General features: G+C 41.0%; 1 protein-coding gene and 1 long non-coding RNA gene across 2 annotated transcripts; one reads left to right on the plus strand and one right to left on the minus strand.

The window, feature by feature from the left end:
• The first annotated feature begins 2,761 nt into the window (after window positions 1-2,761).
• Window positions 2,762-3,986, plus strand: LOC119787164. Its single transcript, XR_005281298.1, has 3 exons — window positions 2,762-2,926; window positions 3,009-3,581; window positions 3,900-3,986. It is a non-coding gene; the product is annotated as an uncharacterized LOC119787164 (long non-coding RNA).
• Window positions 3,987-13,379: 9,393 nt separating this feature from the next.
• LOC119787206 (alpha-amylase) lies at window positions 13,380-23,607 on the minus strand. Its single transcript, XM_038290895.1, has 9 exons — window positions 23,401-23,607; window positions 21,915-22,061; window positions 21,599-21,796; window positions 15,165-15,395; window positions 14,915-15,048; window positions 14,505-14,727; window positions 14,300-14,421; window positions 14,092-14,217; window positions 13,380-13,610 (listed from the first exon to the last, which is right to left on the minus strand). The coding sequence occupies exons 1-9, from the start codon at window positions 23,566-23,568 to the stop codon at window positions 13,421-13,423; spliced, it is 1,539 nt and encodes a 512-aa protein (XP_038146823.1). The 5' UTR covers window positions 23,569-23,607; the 3' UTR covers window positions 13,380-13,420.
• Window positions 23,608-23,868: the final 261 nt, after the last annotated feature.

The raw sequence follows: 23,868 nt of genomic DNA on the forward strand, positions 1-23,868 counted from the left end.
TGAGCGATAGCGTAAACCTGCTTTTCTCTGGATTAAACGGTCATGACATGCAGATACACACAGTTGCATTATAATATATGCCTAATTAAATTATAATATAGGCCTAATTAAAGATCAAAAGCTTAACGTTTGTCACAAAACGGCAGTTACGTGATAGACATGTTTCTATACTCGGTCTGATGACTTTGTGTAGCCCTGACATTGGAGACTACATTACAATAAATATGATTTACTGGAGGGTTTTCAATAAAGATATGATAACTTTTGCGACGATCCTCGTGACTCTGCATTGTTTTTTATCTGATCTGGCCGTATATAGCACGAGTTTCCCATGTTTCTATGTGTTTTGCAGTTTTAAATCGGTTTTCACCTGTCAAAAATTGATTGAAGGCACAGTATAGTCACTCAAAGGTTATTTCTACCTAAATATGACTAGATTTCCTTCAGGAGATGCATGATTTAAAGATCTGAGCTCACAAAACTTTAGAACAAAGTCATTTAGAAAGTTTTTAGAGCATAAACAGTAGTGTATAGGATTACCTGAAAGCGCGTTCATGCGCGTTCACGAGCCTACGGAAGCCGGCAGACCAAACCAGCGCATTCAGCTCGGCAAAGAACTCATGCTCTTCCTCAACACTGAAGTCCTCAGACATTTTTCTTTCGTTGTTTCTTTCTTTGCACAGGTAAACAGCACATTTCTTCTTCTACGCTTGCATTATTGGCAGAGCAGACGCTGAATGCGCACTTTCATCTGGTTTGGTCTGCCAGCTTCCGTAGGCTCGTGAACGCGCATGTGCGCGCTTTCAGGAAATTCTATACACTACTGTTTATGCTCTAAAAACATTCTAAATGACTTTGTTTCGAGTAAATTCTGGATGCTACCCACTCAGGACACTTGGAATACATTGGACGAGCAGTATGGAGGAATATTGACACGTTTTTTGTGGACTTTTATGGACCTTTCTTTCTCTGACACCATAGACCTCTATTATTTGAATGTCAGCAGACAGCAAGAAGCCTCCCAGATCTCCAGAAGCATTTGAGATATCAAAAAAGTACTCCAGAGTGTTGTTCAGTATGGGGGTGAGTAGAAAATGAAGGCTAATCATGTTTTGGGTGTACTATTCCTTTAACAATCATAGACAGGTTTCAGGTATTACAGGAGACAATCCCCCCCTTAATGGCAATCCCCCCTTTAACGACCGACCCCTAGAATCATAGACAGGTTCAGATATTACAGGCTAACGATGGAACTAACGACCCATTCATCGGTTACCATTGCATGTTTCCAAGCGATACAAGGCGTTGTCTATATAAGACTCAAACTCACTGCGGATCCAGACATTTGAATTGAGAAAGCTTCCTGGAGAGGTGGCGAAACGTCTTCAAATCTTGAAAACCAAGTCCAGTGGATATTTTTTGAATTTTTACGGAAGTTTTGACCAGCCGACTTGCTAGAAACTGATTAAAGCCCAAATACTCTCATTCAAAGGGGATATCTGCCCAAATATGACTTGATTTCATTCAGAAGCATCTTATTTTAAATAGAACAAGTCCTTTTTAGGCAAAAATCACCTTTCTTCAACCACATTTGGCCTTTAATCAATTTCTAGCAGGGCGTTTTGACCAGCCGACTTGCTAGAAACTGATTAAAGCCCAAATACTCTCATTCAAAGGGGATATCTGCCCAAATATGACTTGATTTCATTCAGAACCTCCATAATTTAAAGATCTGAGCTCACAAAATAGCTTGGAACTCTTTACCACTCTAAAAAGCCATTTTGACCTGCCAAAAATTGATTGCAGCACCTTCCTTGTAACTATAATATATTTACTGCCTCAAAATGTCTGGTCTTGATGCTGAAGCATCATATGTGACAGATTACAACCTCATATATCTCACACTAACTCTTTACGCAGTTTACAAGTCGTGAAAGCCAAAGATATAAAATCTATTCTATATTACTGATGAGGGACATGGAGTGATTTGGAGGCCGAACTCCCCTTTCAGTTGAACATCAGTAGCTTGAAACCATATTTGACAAGTGTAAAAATGCTATTTATGCATTGCATTGATTCCTTTGAGGCATGCGGACTGCACATGCATACTGCGTGCACGCCTCAACTGAGCTTCTTAATTGACATACGCATACGTGCGCTGGACACTAGACGCACTTGCAACGTTGTTCACCATGGATCCCAGTCTCTTTGACCAAATAAAGTCATTCTTAACCGATGGAACTATGCCCCTAGGCTTATCTGCATTCCAACAGAGCAATTTTCGACGAAAGTCAAAGGCTTTTGAAGTGCAAGGTGAGATGGGTCCTCGGGAAATGGCGTCCGAGGGACTTATACATTTTCTTATTTTTCTTGTTGTAAGAAGTACCAGAATTCTTGTTATTAGTTATACATATATAATTGTTTTTTTGTTTTGTTTTGTTTTTTATTCTGCAGCTATTTGTGTTCTTTTTGATGGTCTATAATTGATAGTTAAGTGTCCATTTGGGAAGTGCGCTCTAAGGCGAGCTTGTGCATCTTTGAACGCATATTTAGTGTTTCTCTAAGACTTTTTTCAAATCATGGTCAGCTTAACATAGTTTACTTGTGGTGTGATAAATTGTTAAATTATTAAATAGTTTTCATAGTACTTTTATAACATTTGATAATTATCACTTTGAAATTGTGTTGGTTATAAAATAAACAGTATATGAATCGTAAAAACTCAAGAAGAGCTCCATGATTTTAACTTTTTTCTAGGGCACTATCAAAACTTGCACCGGAAAGGCCAGAGGAGTGGGACAAGCACTTGGATGCTGTGATGTTCGGACTCAGGACTAAGCGCCAAGTTACCACTAAATTCTCCCCATATTTTTTAATGTTTGGGAGAGAGGCAAGGTACCCCAGCGAGATCCCTGAAGAATACAGGGTGAGTTGCATTTTGTATGTCAAAGAAACAATGAACAATGTGTATATTAATGCTTCAATCTAACCATTAAATCATTTTAAAGGTGGATGGGAGTGTTGAGAACAACATTTCAGTTGAGGGAATGACTGAGGACATCCTTAAACTGGATGAGGCACTTCAAAGTGCAATAAATAATAACCAGGCCAAAACTCCCCAAAAAAATGGCCAAAAAAACTGCCCCACCCTTTCAGGTGGGTATGAAGGTCTGGAGGCTTAATGTTAGGAGCCAGCAGAGAAAAGGGGGAAAATTAGACCCTAATTATCTAGGGCCCTACACAATTGTGGCCATAGATGGCAAAAGTGTGGACCTGATCAACAGCCAAGGAGTGAAAATTCCTAAAATTAGTCGGGACCATTTGGTTACTTATCAGGAGGAGCAAAGAAGAGTGCCACACAAGATAACAGATTGCACACCTACCCCGCCGTCATCTCACCCGCCTGCCACCCCGCCGTCATCACCCGCCTGCCACCCCGCTGTCATCTCACCCGCCTGCCACCCCTCCGTCATCACACCCGCCTGCCACCCCGCCGTCATCACACCCGCCTGCCACCCCGCCTTCATCAGGTCCGCCCAAAAGGACCTTCTCTAGCCTCTCCACAGCCACTGCCATTACAGGTTAGATGCACCTCCCCTGCATCCACAAACTCCACAGTAAACACCCCAGTTAGCAACCAAATTTTTAATAAATGTTTTTACTTTTATATAAACTTGAAATCTCTTATAAATCCAAAATAACCATCAATATAATCCAAATTTGAATCTATGCAACCCTCAAGTCAACAAATGTATACTATGACAATATTTAAAAAAAAAAAAAAAAAAATACACAAATATTATACTAGGTTTCCATTCGAGCAAGATTATGCTGTATCTGAAGTGTATTTTAGTCCTTGCAGAATGTCATTCCTACAACTTTGAAAATGATTTTTATAGATGTGAAGGACGCATGGGAGGGGAAAAAACCATATGTTCTCCTTTCCAAAATTGGGCCCTTCAAAGTGTTCTTTCGGGACATATTCATTACTGGACCACAAAGAGAACTGGACAGCGAGGTGAGGTGGTAACATTCTTTTTTCTGGAAAAGGTTCATGTATTGAATATACTTTTTAGTCAGGCACACAAAATTTGCATTATCTTTGTTAATTCTAAATATGTTTTTGAACCTTTCACTTTAAATTTCAGGTTATCAATGCATATCTGTCCCTGCTTATTAAAAAATATGACAACAACGCAGACAGGGCATGTGCCATGGACACTTTTGAAATGACCCGCATTTGGGATGGACTGAAACCCAAAGTAAAGGTATTAAAAAATATGATCTCAGGTTAAAGTACAAATTAATACATCACAATATGCATTAATCACCTGGCATTTTTTATTTAATTAACTTACAGATAGTCCCACAGCTATACAAGTTAATCGTGGGCATTGTCAATGCGGGTCACCATTGGATGCTGGTGGTAATAATTTTTAAATTTTTAAGACTTGATGGTATTGGGTTTTATATGTATGTATGTATATTTAAACATAGTGTATGCATGTGTGTGGATGGTTGTGTGTGTGTATACATACTGATGCAGTCTGCATTTTATTGCTGAAAAACTATAACTATAGTATTACAGTATCTTTATTAATTTTTGACACTTTTAAATGATCTTGCCAGGAGACAAAAAAACTGTTTTTCTAGATCCACTGGTTGAAAGAAAAACCTCAATAAACCACTGCAAGGATGTTAAAAGGTAATTTTGCATGAATTCATCTTTATTTTATTAGAGTGAAGTACACGTAAAAAAAAAAAAAAAAAACTATTACTGTAATTAATGGCCAGCGCTGTGGAATTTAAGGTATGTTTACATAAAAAGATGTTAAATGTGCCAATATAGCATAATGTATCAAGACAGTATAGTATCTTTTTTTACTAGTTTTTTAGTAGTTCTTTTTTTAAACCTGTCTAAGTTTTAACATAAAGCTTAGACAGGTTTATATTTACAATGGGGAAAGTCTTAGCTGTGGAGGTTAGAAACTCAAAGAAAAAGATTTTCACATTTTTGTCATGATGGGTCAAGGAAGCAAGCCCATATGGAGAACACACACGGAGGAGGCAGGGAAAAAGTTCAAAGGTTTATTCAAAGTTCTGAAACACAAGATAATGAACAAGTTCAGAAACCGGTTTGGGCTGGTTCACAGAAGTCTTGACTGGGACTAGAGACTGTTGGTTAGCAGAGTTCATGAGGAGCTAAAGCGTCTAGCTTCAGACTTAGCATGGCTGACCTTGATCTGAGCTTCCAGTTCTTCACAGAGAACAGCAGGGGATATCCACATAGGAAATCTTCAGGTTGACTCCACTTAGGAATCTTCAGGTAAACTCCACATAGGAGTCTTGAGGTTAATTCCACATAGGAATCTTCAGGTTGGCTCACCAGGGCTGATTAGCAGGTTAAGCTCACCCAGAGCTTCAGGCTAGAGACAGGTTTCCAGTGAGGCAGCTCTCCCAGAGCTTCAGGCCAGAGACAGGTTTCCAGTGAGGCAGCCCTCTGGTGGGCAAGCCTGAGGATCCCAACAATTTAGAAAAAATGATAGGCCTGTAAACAGGTTTAGATTTTTCTACCGCTACATACGTTAATAGACTTTTCCTAGGCTGTGATCATCCCATAATTTTTAATCGTCCATTCCAGCTGTGATAAGTCTTTTTCTCAAAGTCCTCATTATATCCTAATTTTTCTATCTCTATTTCAAAGCATAAAGGTAATAACTGTTGGTTATACAGATAGCTATTCCCTGTACTATGCTAAAAATTAATTCTGGTTTTACAAAACTCTTCACTGACAAGTCTAAGTTATCTCCCCTCCTTGGAAATCCAGTTTTTACTTCTTCATTCTACATCTTTGTGTTTTTTCAATAAGAAATGCAATTGGAAACAGTAAGGAATTTTGTTTTACATTACATCAATGCAGTGAACATTTTAACAATTCAATTCTTAAAAGTAAGGCCTGACTGATTTGCATATAGACAACATGTATTTGTGTTTTTTAGATCATTCATGAGACACATGGGGCTGAACGTGTCCAGATGGGCATGTGAGACGAGGTCTCACCCACTGCAACATGATGCCACATCTTGTGGTGCCTATGCATTGAAGGTACATATCACAGCATGATTAAGCTTTATGTTAGGATTATAATTAAATTTAGATTATGCTGCAGTCATTTTAAACCTCTAGGTTCATCCAAAAAAATTATAATTTAATCGTTAATCCCCACACTGGCTGTTGTTATTAAATGTTTACAATCCAGGAACATTTATGAGACATCTTGTCGTGTCCTATGTCTTGTGTTCTGTCTCTGTTCTGGGTTCAAAGACTTTCCTTGAGTGTTTTTATTTTGATATCTCAGATTTGGTTCACTGTTTTGTTCTTCAAGTGTTTCCCATCTTCCTGTTGTCTCTCCTCCTCTATATAAGCTCTCTGGTTCATTCACTCCTTGTCAGATCCTCATTCAAATTAATGTTTACTTTCCCTGGCCATTGGTTCCTCTGTGTCGTGTCCTGTAAGTTTTCTTGGCTCTTCTGTGTCCTGCTCCTTTGACTTTCCTGGTCCTGTGTTCCCACTGGTTTGTTCTAGAGTCTCATCCATTTAACTTTTGTTCTTTGTAGTTCTGGTTTTTGTTTTTCCCCAGTTTAGTTTATCTCTGTATTTCCAGCTCTTGCAGTGGTTTTATTTGTAAAAAAAAAAATGGTTATTGGGTTGTTTATAGTAACGCTACTTGTAAGAGTACCATTTCACATGATAAATCTGTTCTTCCACCTCATATTTAAAGTTTGCAGAGTGCATCTTGGGTGGATTACTCCTTGAGTTCGATAACTCAATATCTGGCGTGAACTCTATCCGAGAACACATTGCCATTTCCATTTTGGAAAACACAGGTGGTTTTTGTTTTTTTGTTATAATTTATTCTGACAAACATTGCTCACAGTTGAAGGAAAATAAATCATGTTCCTTGTTTTTGCAGATGACTTGAGTAACTTGTGCCATCTGTGTGGGGAGCAGGATGGGGACACTCATTGGGTAACTGTTCTTTACCTGTCCTTCAGTCTGTCTTAGATTAAAAAAAGACTATATATTCAAATGTCCATATGTAAGGAAAACAAAATAAACATGTTTTGGTGTTTGTCATAATTGCCTAGAATTTAATCACTTTTTTTTTCTGTTGCTAAATTCAGATTGGATGTGAAATCTGCCCACAGTGGTTCCACAAAAGCTGTGCCAAATACAGAGGCCGAAAGAAATATATTTGTGCGGCCTGCCAGTAGCATGTGTTGCTATTGTCCCTCTGATATGTAAATAGTTATATCTTTGTGTGTTTTTCAAATTTTCATGTTTCATGTTCATGCTTTTGTCTATATAAATCTCTTTAGATTAAAAGAAATACAATTATTTTGCACCAACACTTATGAATTGACTTTTTTTTCTTGGTATTTCTATGGCAGTAAAGTAGTATTTTTAAGAGATTGAACAACTTCTTGATTTCATGCCATTCCTGGGTAATTTGAAACCCAGCATTTCTTATATGATATCATATAAGAAAAAGCCATTTTGCAAGTCAAAATGGCTTTTTAGTGTGGTAAAGAGTTCCAAGCTATTTTGTGAGCTCAGATCTTTAAATTATGGAGGTTCTGAATAAATTCAAGTCATATTTGGGCAGATATCCCCTTTGAATGAGAGTATTTGGGCTTTAATCAGTTTCTAGCAAGTCGGCTGGTCAAAACGCCCTGCTAGAAATTGATTAAAGGCCAAATGTGGTTGAAGAAAGGTGATTTTTGCCTAAAAAGGACTTGTTCTATTTAAAATAAGATGCTTCTGAATGAAATCAAGTCATATTTGGGCAGATATCCCCTTTGAATGACAGTATTTGGGCTTTAATACATTTTTTACAAGTCAAAATGGCTATTTTGTGTTGTAATGATGCTTTAAAAGAGTTCCAAGCTGTTTTGTGAGCTCAGATCTTTAAATCATGCATCTCCTGAAGGAAATCTAGTCATATTTAGGTAGAAATAACATTTGAGTGACTATACTGTGCCTTCAATCAATTTTTGACAGGTGAAAACCGATTGAAAACTGCAAAACACATAGAAACATGGGAAACTCGTGCTATATACGGCCAGATCAGATAAAAAAACAATGCAGAGTCACGAGGATCGTTGCAAAAGTTATCATATCTTTATTGAAAACCCTCCAGTAAATCATATTTATTGTAGTGTAGTCTCCAATGTCAGGGCTACACAAAGTCATCAGACCGAGTATAGAAACATGTATATCACGTAACTGCCGTTATGTGACAAACGTTAAGCTTTCAAATCTTTAATTAGGCCTATATTATAATTTAATTAGGCCTATATTATAATGCAACTGTGTGTATCTGCATGTCATGACCGTTTAATCCAGAGAAAAGCAGGTTTAGGCTATCGCTCAGCGGGCTGCGCTCCCGCGAGCGCAATGAGATTCTCGCAGACATTCACTTTTTCGCACAACACCGGCATCATTTCTGAGGAGCCGCCCGGCACGGAAAGTGACTCTGACAGCGAAGAAGGGGAAATTAGCATGTCTGATTTTGCAGCTGTTTAATTCAGAAACAGAGGATGATGACTTTGATGGGTTTGATTAATACTTTGTAATAAATACTTGAATAAAGCACAATCATACTCAGTTTTGCTCACGCTCTATTTTTCTACCTGAAAACTTAATTCAACAGCAGCCTCTGGGCCGGTGTTATGCCCAAAAGTGCATGCCTGCCGAAATATGCATCCCCAGTCGCGGGAGCCCGCCTCGCTCTATGCATCCGCAGTCGCGGGAGAGCGCCTCGCTCTGTTGAACTGCATATCGACGAGGAAAACGGATAAAAATATGTTCAATGGAGCTTAGGTTCTTATATTAATGATATAAAAACGTTTAAAAATACCTCTCGTGGGAAAAAAGTTGTGGTTATTTGGCAGATTCATTTACAAAAGTACGGATTTTTTGAACAACATTAAATCCAAAGATTTTGACCATGGTACCTCTGATTTATTTGTTGTGGTCTCTTGTTATTTACACACAACACTAAACCGTGATAGCCGACGTGAGTTTTGAGTTTGCAAAGCGTTCTCTTAAGTGGAAAATCAAACGCGCATCTACAAAGCACAGCGTTCACAAACCAGTGAGATGCGTTCGCTGCGCGTCAGAAAGCTATGGTGTATTCAGGAGCATTGGAACATTTTAAACTTACAAGAATGAGGCATAAAACAGAACTGTATTTTACTGAACTGTATTGTATTTTTGTTTGTTTGTTTATGCACATCTGCTAGCTTTTTATTCTAAAAAATCTATAATATTAAAGCAGCAATTTATCAAAGTTTTTCAAAATCCTGTTTAAAAGCTCCAAATGGGGCTTCAGATCACATGAAGCGACAATTGCACTGTCATTGTTTTACAGGGCAGAATTTGCATTTGCTGATCCTTGCACTTAATTACTGATGAATATACAGGAATACAGACGTACAAGTGTCAACTCCTCTGAGATAGCAGGGAGTGCAGTTTTTGGCAAGGACCTGCCACAAAATGCATCCCCCTTGTTTTTAACTTAAAAATTGTCCCACACACATGAAATTCACACTGGTAGCTCAGTACACATGTGGAAGCAGGTAGAAATTGTTACATCAGCTACAACTGTATATTTCTGGAAAAAAGCAGGGGATGCAATTTTTGGCAAGGACCTGCCACAAAATGCATCCCCCTTGTTTTTAACTTAAAGATTGTCCCACACACATGAAATTCAAAGTGGTAGCTCAGTACACATGTGGAAGCAGGTAGAATTTGTTACAGTCACAGTCAATTTGACTGTATGATCTGGTGAACTGTAAATTGCCTTGAGGATGCCATGTGTTGTGAATTGGTGCTATACTGTATAAATAAACTGAATTGAGTTTAATTGATAAAAGGGAGGAAAAGGGGGAAAAGGAGGGAGGGGGACTCTAAGAGTCCATTCAAGGAAATTCTAAAGAATAATTAAAGCCTTTATGTGCTTGGTGATAACCTTCTTAAATAGCAACAGGTACATGTAAGTAGTAAAGGTATGCAGATATCTTAAATGCAACAGTGTAGTTTCATTTAGTTTATATTATTTGTAGATTCAATGGCATCACCTCAAGACAGAGGCCAAGAACAGTCCTAGACAATTCCACGAAATATGCCGTTCAAAACGCTATGAATCAGGCATCAATCCTGCATCTATAAGCGCAAACACCGGCTGGAGCTACGATCAAAAAATGTTTTAAATACAGCCACACTTGATCATTTAAAAAGCTGCAGAGTGCTACAGATGGATGTAAACAAAACAACAGCGGGCTCACTTACCAGGCCAGGCCGAAGGAAAAGATGTTCGAGACAGAGGAAGCAAGGTTGCAGACCTTTCTATCTGCCCAGAGAGTTTAGTGTGAGTTTAGCTGTTAAGGTCCCCCCCAGGTCTAACACAAAAGAGTCCATGAAAACTCTATCTCTGAGCTCCAATCTGTACACACAGAGGGCGTTTTCATCATTGGTGGGGATTTTAATTAGGCTAATTTGAAGACTATGTTCCCTCATTTTTACGAACATGTGGAGTTTGCAAATCGGGGTGAACCTGGTAGACCTGGTTTACTGTAATAAAAAAGATGCATTCAGAGCAGCAGCCCGCCCCCACCTCAGGTCATCAGATCACCTCTCTGTCAAGCTAATCCCTGCATACAAGCCACAGCTGATCACAGTTAAAACCGACAGTTAAAAAGGTCGGAGTGTGGTCTGAGGGGGCCATGGGGAAACTCCAAGTCTGTTTCAAATGCTCTGACTGGAACATCTTCAAGGCTGCAGCAACCTCTGACAACATATTAAATATAGATGAGTATGCAATGACTTTGTCAGCCTACATCCACAAATGCATTGAGGGCATCAGCTTAAAAGGAACATCACCACCCAGGCCAACTGACGACCCTGGATGAATGGGGAGGTTCAGAAATCACTAAAAGTTTGGAACTCAGCTTTCAAGTCTTGTGATAAAGAGGCACTAAGGACAGTGCGTAACAACTTAAACCGTGCCATCAGATCAGCAGAGCAGAACCACAGCCAGAAAATCCAGGATCTTTTCCACGATGCCAGCAACATCAAGAGAATGTGGCAAGGCAAGTGGGCTATCACAGACTACAACACATCCCGCGCCTGGGAAGGATTACTTCTTCAGGGGAATTCTCATCAACTTAAGATCAAGAGTTTTAAATAAAATACATAAAAAATGACCTAACTACCACTAACCCAAGCCAGAGCACTTTAATTCAGCTTCAGATGAAATTAAAAGGAATTAGGTTTTACTGTGTGCATATTCAATGGCCGTGAGAGGAAACTATGTGCTGTCCAGATCGATCCGATCCAGTCAAGTCCAAGAGCCAGTCTTCAGTCTAACAGGCAGTTCTCTGAGAGACCTGAATTAGTCTGATGCAAAAACAAAGGAAGTGTGTTGGCCTTTATTGACTTTAATAACATACAGGCGAGTCAGGGACATCCCCACTGAAGGTGCAAGGTATAGCTGGTGTCAGCTCTGCATGTTCCGGTCCTCAAAGCAGAAGGGTAGGCCGGTTTCACATTCTGCAGCAGAAAGGTGTAACCATTCACAGGAGAAAAAGAGGAAAGAGGAAAGGAAAGGATAGTCTGCATTCACAAGCGAAACACAGTTTCTCATTCATCTCCAGCCCACAGTATCTTATTGTTTATTAGGGTAAATCCTCTGATCCTTAATTTCAGGATCCCAAGGAGATTTTCTACCCCTTTTTGCTGATAAAATTATGTCATCGCAGAATAATAAGTGGATTGCACGCTTTAATGGATGAATCAACATTGATTTCACATAGTTCCTGTTCCTTTCCGTGAGTTTTGATTTCTTCAGTTTATGCTTTGTCATATCCATTCAAAGTGATTCTCCATATTCCACACATTGTGTTTTAACTTCAGATCGACTGTTTACTCTCTGCCTTGAAATTTAGACTTCCCTTTGGCAAAATTTATAAACTGAAGTTATTGGAGATTATAAAGCAAAGATGTGTTATTTCAATATTGTAACTGACTAAAAAACGTAAGGCTTGAAAGCTAAAACCGTCAGTTAAGTTAAACCATTTGTGATGTCAAAACTGCAATTTAGGCTTTCGCTTAGGTTATTGCTCATCATGTAGCATAAAATCCAAAAAATGCTTTCACTTTTTCCCTCTTTTTCTTCTCTTTGGGGGAAAGACTAATCATTTTCTAGATTACTCATACATTGAATGCTGATTCAAAGCATCAAAGTCTTCTGCCAGGGCCCGAGTGCCAAAGAACTTACTTAATTTATGTCTTTATCTGCCTCTGTCTCCTTAAACCCCAGTCAGCTTCGGCATTTTACGTCTCACACTGAGCCTGGTTCTCCTGGAAATTTCTTTCTGTTAAAAGGGAGTTTCTTCTCCATGTCACTGCATCCATGCTCAGTGCGAGGGATTGGAGAGTCAATGAGTACTCAGCTGATCTTCCTTAGAAATATGTTGAAGAATATGAATATGATTGTGTTATCTGTATAAATAAATTGAATATTTTTTTCTTATTGCAGCTTTTCTCTGTGTGAGTCTCTCCAGGTTGAAATTGTTATTAATTCCTCCAAAATAAAGTTTAAATGCTTGATAATTTACCACATTTGTTTTGGAGAAGAATGTTGTTTCTAAAGTATTTTTTCTGATTGTTATTTGTTGATATCTTTGTATGCCTGCCATTTCTTTTATACATTTCAAACATGTTGTGTTTTTGGTTATGTGTATCTAATTACTAAGTTTGCTTTTCAGCCAACTTAACCTTTACACTACAGTAAACACACTAGTTTAAGGAGGTTAGCAATCAATAGGTCAAGATCCTTTTTTGGTATTAACTTGATCACTCTTCAGCTAAAAGTATGATTCTCCAGCACATCAGCTGGCACTTTTAAGTATTTTTTGAAAGCTGAATTTTTTTGTAATCTGCTGACAGTTCTGACTTTATTTCTATTCCTTAAGATAATTTTTAAAAATTCAGCAATATGTTTTGTGTTGACTTAATCCTCTTACGGTCAGGTTTCAGCTGAGGAATTTAGTTCACTTTATTCATGGTGCATTTTTGCAGGAAATTTATATTTTATGATTTACTCTTGTTTTTTTTTATTTACTTCTGACATAAAAACAAATATTGGAAAAATATGCTTTCATATTTTTGGCTGGATTTTCATGTTAAAAGAAGAGACACTGAAAGATATGCTGTCTCATATGTCTTCAGGGCATCTTTGTTTTGACGTTACTTTCATAAATTATAACAGCTCCAAAAGTCTGATAGACAATGATAAAATCTCAAACATTCAAATATATTTTCAAATGGTTAAGTAGCTTTATTTTGAGTTAACAGTTTACAGCTTGGAATTAGCATGAATAGCAATAAAAGGATCTTCCTCTGTATTGCTGATGTAGAAGTGGGCACGGCCATCACTTCCAACATTGACCTGCTTTCCGGTACATCTAGATCCTTCTTTCTGGCCCGAAATAACATCACAGTAGGTTCCACCAGACAAACCAGTGTTGAGGGTTACATCTAAGGCCCTGTAGGGGAAAAAATGGGCAAACATATTTTATAAACTGTTTACACTAACTGTCAATAACAAAGGTAATCATTTAGAATCCCAGTTACAAAGGCTAAAGTACATACAAAATATAAAAATTTGAACTATAAATATATTGTGCCTTTTATATGCCATAATGCAAGCTTTGGGATCTACAACATTTTTTTTTTTTTACATAATTCAGTAGTAGATATTGAAAACTGAAATTGTCACCTTTATATCATCATTGATTTATTTAAGAGGAAAAAAAATAAAAATTAATTTAAAATGGCTTGCTTTCAATTTTTAGGATATACCTTTTATTTTAAGGAACAACAGAAAAAGAGATTAATAAATTATTAAAACATACATGTAAAAAAATTTTAAACCATTTTTATAGTTACCATTCCCAATTGACACTGCCAGGTACCTCACCTTAAAATCTTTTTAAGTTTTTTTAAGTTCGCATTATAAATACTTACCAGTCGTCATTGTTAAAAACGATGAAACCACGGTTGCCACGTCCAAAGGCAACCTGGTTGCTTTGATTGTCCCACCAGTTGGCAAAAGGCTGTCCATTGACCACATTACGGAAAATTACCATGTTCCTTAAAAGGCAGATAAATTAAGAAATTTATATTTACACTCTCATAGTCTCGGAAATGTACTGTAATGTAGCTGCAAACTAACGTGATTTGGCGCCATCTGTGCTCACAAACCCATCCGTCTCCACAGGTCTGGTCAGCGTTGATAGGAACAGGCTTAGTGGATCCATCACTGTAACTGGGAGGACCCATCCAGTCATTCTGATCCTAAAAGGCATGATACAAAAATCAGTTCCAGTGTGTCATATTTTACCACACTTCGAAAATGACTATAGAAAAGGAAGGGATACCTTTCCATTCACAATGTTGCGGTTCCAGCGGAAGCTAGACATGACCCTGGTTTGTCCATAAGGATGAGCCAGCATATAGCCCACAGCCATCTTGTGGAGTCTGGGATCCCAGAAGGTAACAATGGATGCACCACCAGCACCATGACCTCTCTGGTTGTCATGGTTGTCAACAAAGACAAAAGCATTGCCATTTGGCATGAAGCCCCAACCTTCTCCCCAGTTCCTTGAGGCATGAACATATCAAAATAAGCTGAAGAATCTATTGGTGAAAAACCATAATTTATGTACAAAACTGATAAAACTAATAAATCAAAAAAATATGTACAAAATATTTATGATGTTACAAAAAACAAGCCATCCCTCATGTTTTAACAGTGTGCCATTAATAACATAAGGATTAGTCAACATACTTGGTGTAACAAAGCTTCTCGCCATTCCATTTCCTGAAGACAGTTCCCAGTTTGGCACTATATTTAAACTCAGTCACTCTTCCAAGACTGAAATATTCATTAGCTGAGATGGCTTCTCCTCCTAGATCAATTACCTAGGACATGACATTCTTTCATAAATCCAAAGTAGCAATAGTAAAGCTAACAAGCTAAAAGCAGGAATATTCCAGGTGATGTCAAATTTTCAGTTTGCAGTTTTATCAAAGCTTACCTCCTGGACGATAAAGGGTCTGGAGCCACTGGCAAACCACTTGGTGTTAAGGTTTTTAAGACGACGGAAAATGTTATCCAGATCACCAGGCCACATGTGCTTGACAGCGTCCACTCTGAATCCAGCCACACCCATGTCGATCAGTTTGTTCATATACTCAGCCACCTTTACCCTAACATAATCTTTCTCAAGAGCAAGATCGAGCAAACCAACCAGACGACAATCGCGCACCTATAAGGCGTAAGACACCAGTTTCAACAAATAAAAAGCAACAACCATGGTGAATGGATGATCATTGATATTAACAATCACCAAAAGAAACCAAAAACTTGTATGTATTATGCTGGTGAAATAAGTATTGAACACGGCATCATTTTTCTCAGTAAATATATTTCTAGAGGTGCTATTGACATGACATGACATGTCTGTTGGGAGCTGGAGAAATCCCATCTTTCTCCAGCAGAGTCCGCCGTGGATCCTCTGGGGGAGCCTCCTGCACAGCTGCAGCTCGTCAAAGATCATCAGAGGATCCACTATATAAGCTGTCTTCAGACCTTGCCTCAACGCCGCAGTGTTGTTCCAGTTGGTCAGCGCTAAAGCCTAGATCCTCAGTGTATCTCCATGACTTTGAATCCAGTCTGGATTCTAACTACTGTCTCTGTTTTCCAGGAAACCTGTGCCTCCTCTGTGAGATCTCTGGAAGAGCTAACCTGCCGAGCCGACCCTCTGAGCCAAACCCTGAAGATTCACAGAGAACCCCCAAGCAGCTCAGGACTAGAGCTGGGAAATCTAAGCCAAGGTCTGTTCAAGCTAAGACGTGAGACGCTGAAGCAGCAAACGGACTCTGCTGACAAACCCTTCTCCAGAACCAACAGTGACTCTCCCAAGGTTAACCTGAAGAACCCTCAAGGTACAATCAGTGAACCAGTGGAAATCAAACCCTGTCAGCAGTCACTAACTGTGCTGTCTCTCACGCAGACTCCGGTGAACCAGTTCCCAGGCCCGAACCAGAATCAGTACATTCTGTGTGTTTTGTGCTTTAATAAACTGTTCAACTTTTCATCCTTGTGTCCGTCAGTGGTGTTCTGCATAACTAGGTCTCCTTCAGTGAACCCATCATGACAGAATACTGCGGCCAAACTCAAGGCCCAGCAGATCACCTTACCCGCCGTTTGGAGGAGCAGGATGCCCAACTTCAGGGACAAACCCAAACGCTCCGTGAGTTATACCATCTAGTTGGAACTCATAACCAAATGCTACAGAGTTGTGCTAATTTTTTGAACAGCGCTAATGCTGCACCACAATCATTTCCGGGTCCAGTCCCACCTCCGAGGTCACAGGCTGTGACGTCATCAGAGTTCCGTCCTAGTCTCCCAGAAAGATTTTCTGGCAACATGAGGGATTGCAAAGGATTTTTATTTCAATGTCGGTTGATCTTTCAGAACTCCCCTGGCTGTTTTTCCATGGATCACAAGAAGATAACTTTCATTCTCTCTCAGTTAACAGGAAGAGCCTTGGAATGGGCTCAGGCAAGATTTGCCGCTGACGACAGTTTAAATTGCTATTACTCTGATTTCATTGCTGAATTTACCCAGGTCTTCAACCAAGAGACTGACCAAACCATTGATTCTAGAGCTCTTTTCAACCTTAAACAGGGAAATTCTTCGGTGGCTGAATTTTCAATTAACTTCCGGGTTAAGGCGGCAGCTTCCGGATGGAACCAAAGCGCCTTGAAAGGAGCCTTTTTCATGGCATTGAACGAGCAGATTAAAGATGAACTCGCAACCCTCGATGAACCTGCCACCCTCGAAGATCTAATTCGCCTCTCCATCAGATTAGATAATAGAATTCGAGCCAGAAACAGTTCTAAGAAGCAGAGTACATTTTCTTCTGCCTCACATAACGTGACTGTTTGTTCTCCCTCTACAGAGCAGTTGCCCACTCAGAGGTCTAAGCCCCAGTCTCTACCGTTGCCTGTTCAGGCCTCTCATTCGGGCGAAAGGGATGTCGAACCCATGCAGGTGGGACACACCAGGCTCACTCCAGAGGAGAGACAGAGGCGTTTTCTTAGCAAACTATGTATCTACTGTGGTGAGAGTGGACACTTCATCGCCTCCTGCCCGGCTAAATCAAAAGCCGGGGCCCGCCAGAGGATCTGAGGAGTCTGGCGGGCCAAATAAACACGAAGAAATCTCCTCGACTGTTACTGCCTGCCACGCTTTTTTGTGATAATCAAAGCCTCTCCTTCTCTGCTTTCGTCGACTCAGGCTGTGAACGTAACCTAATCGACTCTAACCTCGTCCAGCAACTCCAGATTAAAACCATTCCTCTCTCTCAGCCTCTTTGTGTATCCGCTATTGACGGGAAAAGACTCCATCGAGTTACCCACCAAACCCAGCCCCTCGAGCTACTTCTGTCAGGTAACCATCGAGAGACAATAACATTTTTTGTTTTTCCCTCTGCATGTTCCCCGCTGGTTCTCGGGTTCGAATGGTTGGAGAAGCATAACCCTCACATTAACTGGACTAAACGTCATCTGGAATCATGGTCCACTACGTGCCACAAAACATGCCTTCGTTCTGCTGCCCCCGTGTTGGGGTCTCCTAGAGGTGGGGGGGAGATGGACTCTCCTGACCTTTCTTCAGTCCCCTCTGAGTACCATGACTTAGCCACTGTCTTCAGTAAGGTCAGTGCGACGTCCCTACCTCCACACAGACCATACGATTGTGCCATAGAACTTTTACCTGGTGCTCCTCTTCCTAGCAGCAGATTGTATAACATTTCCAAGCCCGAAAGAGAAACTATGGAAAAATACATCAACGAATCATTAGCTGCTGGAATAATTCGTTCTTCATCCTCTCCATTGGGCGCCGGGTTCTTCTTCGTGGGGGAGAAGGATGGTTCCCTGAAGCCTTGTCTAGACTATCGAGGTTTGAACCAGATTACAATCAAAAACAAATACCCACTGCCTCTTCTCGCCTCTGCCTTCGAACCAGTACAGGGTGCAACAGTGTTTTCCAAACTGGATTTACGAAACGCTTATCATCTCCTCAGGATCCGTGAGGGCGATGAATGGAAAACTGCCTTCAAGACACCCTTGGGCCAATTCGAATACCTAGTGATGCCCTTTGGTTTAACTAATGCTCCAGCCTGCTTCCAGGCTCTAGTAAATCATGTTCTCAGAGACTTTCTCAACGTGTTTGTTTTCGTGTACATTGATGACATTCTCATTTACTCCAAGAACCTCGATGAACACAAGAAACATGTCTGTCTTGTCTTACAGAGACTTCTGGAGAATAAGCTGTTCGTGAAAGCCGAGAAGTGCGAATTTCATCAACCTTCTGTCACCTTTTTGGGGTTTGTGCTAGAGGGCGGCCAGGTAAAACCTTCAGAGGACAAGATCAAGGCAGTCTTAGACTGGCCAGTTCCTGAGAACCGAAAACAAGTTCAGAGGTTTTTAGGATTCGCAAACTTCTATCGTCGGTTCATTAGAAACTACAGCCAGACCGCCCTTCCTCTAACCTCCCTGACCTCTGTTAAACGCACATTTCAGTGGACTCCCGAGGCTCAAGCAGCATTTGAAAAATTAAAATCCTTGTTTTCCAGAGCACCTGTCCTTATTCAACCTGATCCTGCGAAGCAGTTTATCCTAGAGGTGGATGCTTCAGATTCCGGTGTTGGAGCTGTCCTATCCCAGAGGCTCGACTCAGACCAGAAAATACACCCTTGTGCTTTCTTCTCCCGTAGGCTCTCTTCCGCTGAACAAAACTATGATGTGGGTGACCGAGAGCTCCTGGCTATCAAACTGGCGTTGGAAGAATGGAGGCATTGGCTGGAGGGAGCTGAGCACCCGGTTCTTGTGTGGACCGACCATAAGAACCTGGCTTACATCCAGTCAACAAAACAAGCTAATCCTCGCCAATCCAGGTGGTCAATCTTCTTCTCTCGTTTCAACCTAATCATCTCCTACAGACCCGGATCCAAGAACGTGAAGCCCGATTCTCTCTCTCGTCTCTACTCCGTCGATCATCCCGAGACTCCTGAACCTGTTCTTCCGGCTTCCTGTACCGTAGGGGTGGTCAACTGGGAAATAACTGACCTCATCAACTCAGCTCTGGCCACTGAACCCGATCCAGGTAACGGTCCCTCTAATCGTACCTATGTCCCATCTTCCGTCAGGTCCCGTCTCATCCAGTGGATGCATGCCGCCAAATTCTCTGCTCATCCAGGAGTCAGTAGAACCATAGCTCTCATCTCCAGACGCTTCTGGTGGCCCACTCTCCACAGGGACGTAAAGGAGTATGTGTTGGCTTGCCCCACATGTTCCCGTAACAAAGCCTCACACCAACCTCCTTCTGGCCTGCTTCAACCACTTCCTGTTCCCTCGCGTCCATGGTCCCATATCGCCATTGATTTTGTCACCGGTCTCCCTGTCTCCTGAGGCATGTCCACTATACTCACCATTGTTGACCGCTTCTCGAAGTCCTGCCACCTTGTTCCCCTCAGAAAGCTTCCCACGGCCTTCCAGACTGCTCAACTTCTAATTAAACATGTTTTCCGGCTTCATGGCATCCCCCAAGAGATCCTCTCGGACAGAGGTCCTCAATTCATCTCCCAGGTATGGAATACTTTTTGCTCTCTTCTCGGCTGCAAACCCTCTCTCACCTCAGGTTACCACCCCCAATCGAATGGTCAGACAGAACGTATGAACCAACAGTTGGAATCCACCCTCCGCTGCCTCACGTCAAATAACCCCGTGGACTGGAGCCAATTTCTTCCATGGATTGAATATGCCCACAACTCCCTCCGTTCTGCATCCACTGGACAATCCCCATTCCAGGTCAGTCTCGGGTATCAACCGCCTCTTTTCCCCGCAGATGAGAGGGAGATATCGGTGCTGTCCGTCAATCATCACATCCGTCGTTGTCAGAGGATCTGGAGGGAAACCATCGCCACACTCAACCAGTCTTCAGCATCTGCAAAACGTTTCGCCGACGCCAAGAGACGTCCCGCCCCCGAGTACTCTGAGGGCCAGGAGGTATGGCTCTCCACTCGAGACATCCCCCTCAAGGGGATGTCTCGAAAACTCTCCCCGAGATTCATCGGACCATACCGGATCACTCGAGTTATCAACCCCTCAGCTGTCCGTCTCCAGTTACCTCAGTCCCTCCGGATCCACCCCACTTTCCACGTGTCCCAGATCAAGCCTGTTTCCTCGAGCCCTCTGTGCCCACCGTCCGACTCCCCACCAACCGCCCTGGAGGTCGATGGCCATCCGGCCTTCACAGTGCGCCGCATTGTGGACTCCCGTCGACGTGGTCGCGGATGGCAGTACCTCGTCGACTGGGAGGGCTACGGACCGGAGGATCGCCAGTGGGTCCCAGGCTCGTACATCCTCGATCCTGCACTCATCGAGGAGTACGAGCGTTCCTGCCCATTTACCTCTTCCGGACCGCCAAGGGGCGGTCGTTGAGGGGGGGGGTACTGTTGGGAGCTGGAGAAATCCCATCTTTCTCCAGCAGAGTCCGCCGTGGATCCTCTGAGGGAGCCTCCTGCACAGCTGCAGCTCGTCAAAGATCATCAGAGGATCCACTATATAAGCTGTCTTCAGACCTTGCCTCAACGCCGCAGTGTTGTTCCAGTTGGTCAGCGCTAAAGCCTAGATCCTCAGTGTATCTCCATGACTTTGAATCCAGTCTGGATTCTAACTACTGTCTCTGTTTTCCAGGAAACCCGTGCCTCCTCTGTGAGATCTCTGGAAGAGCTAACCTGCCGAGCCGACCCTCTGAGCCAAACCCTGAAGATTCACAGAGAACCCCCAAGCAGCTCAGGACTAGAGCTGGGAAATCTAAGCCAAGGTCTGTTCAAGCTAAGACGTGAGACGCTGAAGCAGCAAACGGACTCTGCTGACAAACCCTTCTCCAGAACCAACAGTGACTCTCCCAAGGTTAACCTGAAGAACCCTCAAGGTACAATCAGTGAACCAGTGGAAATCAAACCCTGTCAGCAGTCACTAACTGTGCTGTCTCTCACGCAGACTCCGGTGAACCAGTTCCCAGGCCCGAACCAGAATCAGTACATTCTGTGTGTTTTGTGCTTTAATAAACTGTTCAACTTTTCATCCTTGTGTCCGTCAGTGGTGTTCTGCATAACTGGGTCTCCTTCAGTGAACCCATCATGACAATGTCGGTAACAATCCATGCAATCAACACATACAAAAAAACTAATCATAGATGTCCAGTAATTAAGTTATGTGTAATAATGTAAGGTAGAATACCAAAGGGAAAAGGTATTAAACAGTTACTGAAATGTATTTACATCTGGTGAAAATGTCATATTAATAGCACCTCTAGAAATATATTTACTGAGAAAAAGGATTTTGTGTTCAATGCTTATTTCACCTGCCATTTATTATTCCCTTGGAGTTTGTGTACCTGATATGGATCACCATAGTTTTCAATTTCACCACTACCAGTCCTGCATTTATTGTCATTGAAGTCCCAAGAGGAGTAGGGAACACTGGGGAAGTCCTTTTTGGATGCACTGAACCAGCTGCCACAGGAAGAATGGGTACCCTCTCCACCGCCAGATCCACACATGTGGTTGATAACAGCGTCCACATAAATGTTGACCTGTGAGTAGACACTAGTAAGATAGTCTGCACAAAATCCCAAGCTTACTTCTCTGTGATGAAAGGACTTTAAACAGACACGTTATTATATACATCGGCCATCACAAAAAGTAGTTTACCCCAACATTGTTGCATCTGGTGATCATGTCCCTCAGTTCAGCCTCACTGCCAGATCTTGAACACAGGTTGTAACTAATTGGCTGGTATCTCTGCCACCAGGGCCTCCAGGGATTGTCCAGAACAATGTGCTCATTGGGAGGAGAAATCTGAACAACACAGTAGACAATTATTCCCATTAAGACACAATCTCTCACAAAACAGTAACCCACTGTTAATCATGGAGCATTAAAGGGAGTACCCTTGAGCAATTTCCGTTTTTCTAATAATTGTGTGTATTATCGAATACAGCTTGTAAAACCAGGGGTAGCTGCTAGTTTTTGAAACATGGTGTTACTTAATTTCAAAGCATAACGTATTGCATTAATGAATTTTAAAATGCATAAAGCACAGTAGTACAATGGGTAAAAGTAGCTTTAGTAAAGCTCTCTGAAATAATGAAGTCCAGAGACCACGGCAAAAGTTTAGCACAAGACGGCTGTTCTGACTGAATAATCGCTTTATCTTCTCTCATCTGGCTCCCCCTCTGTTTGGCCACTGTTAGTCAAAAAGTCTTTCAGGGTGTTCTGCCAATAAGCAATGAGCTGCCAGTTTCATGCCCCGCCCCAACCCACCCCTGCTCCATAAAGCACATGAGAGGCTGAGCCTCGCTGTTGTATGAATTGAAGTGGTTGTTTCATTACAGACTCAAGCCTCAACAGGGATTTTACATAGAACCTGACAGGCATGTTCTGCTTTCCCAGATTGCAAGGGATATTATGTCCAACAGTTTGCTAAACAGATATGCATTTTACAAAACAGTTAATTATTATGCAGAATACTCATGAAATCAAGCACATTTTGGCGCAAATTTAACTGTTTAGTGATTACATTTATGAGGTTTAAAAATGAACATTTGACGAGTTAATTTAGTTGGGTAAAACGTAATGAGTAAAAGTAACAAAAACATTTTGTGTTATAAAGATGCAGAGCATGGCTAAAAGCTTGTTAAAGCTCTTATTTCCAAAGACCCATTTATGATTGTTTTAATGAAAGAATTCAATATTTGGCCATACACAGGTTGAAATCTGTTTTTGAAAATTCTCTGGGGTTTCTTGTTAACTGCATCCCATCTATGATTTTAAAAAGATGGAGATAGATGCAGAAAAAGGTAGAGAAAGCAAAAAAGGAAATATACAAATACATGAAGTAATAAAAATAGAGAACGTTTTTGATGGTATCTTTTTAGCAAAGTTCCAAACATTGCATTACTTTTAATGTTATTGCAGTAATCTCTACATTCTTTGGAAGTCTGTGTAGTAAAAAAATAAAACCCCAAAGTACTCCTTACTGAAATTAGATAAAAATAAAATTTTTAGCTTTGTATCTCTTACAATAACTTTCAAAACATAATGCTCACGTGAAAATGATTTATTCTTGCTTGAATGTTTACATTTCTGTAATATGACCATGCTATTAATTTACCAACAATAGTTCAGCAATACATACCTGAACACCACCAAAGCCTTTAGGACCCAAGAAGCGCTCACACTCTGCAGCAATGTCAGCCCACCGCCATTCAAAGAGGTGGACGATGGATGTCCTTCCACTTCTGAGATTGGGGTTGTGCTGAGCAAGGCTCAGGCCAAACAGCGCTACCAGAATAAGAAGCTTCATGCTTTCACCTAATGAGAGAGAAAACTGCACTGAATTCCAGCCTTTCCTTGCCTGTTTATATATATGAGTTTATATAATTTCTGAATGGAGATAAGAGTTATCAGTTTTGTGGTTAAGCAGGTGCAACTCTCCCACAGCTGAGTAATGTCTATGCTACACAGATGCTTGATTCTCCAAAATGTCTTTAGCTGATTAAAATCTGTTTCATATTACTATGAAAGAGATTCAGCTTCACTTTCATGGTTTTATAAAGAAATATGCTGCTTTGCCTTTAAAAAGTCATGTTTTGCCCACATAAAT

Source organism: Cyprinodon tularosa, unplaced genomic scaffold (assembly GCF_016077235.1).
Source record: "Cyprinodon tularosa strain WSP-4 unplaced genomic scaffold, ASM1607723v1 ctg29, whole genome shotgun sequence".
Classification (NCBI taxonomy): domain Eukaryota; kingdom Metazoa; phylum Chordata; class Actinopteri; order Cyprinodontiformes; family Cyprinodontidae; genus Cyprinodon; species Cyprinodon tularosa.

What these genes read in the sequence shown, in the direction of transcription:
- LOC119787206 (XM_038290895.1), bottom strand. Translation starts at nt 23,568, where the DNA reads ATGAAGCTTCTTATTCTGGTAGCGCTGTTTGGCCTGAGCCTTGCTCAG. An exon ending in CACAGATGGCGCCAAATCAC is followed by an intron (nt 14,218 to 14,299) that starts GTTAGTTTGCAG and finishes CTGCCTTTTAAG; the next exon opens with GAACATGGTAATTTTCCGTA. An exon ending in GTTTTTAACAATGACGACTG is followed by an intron (nt 13,611 to 14,091) that starts GTAAGTATTTAT and finishes TTTCCCCTACAG; the next exon opens with GGCCTTAGATGTAACCCTCA.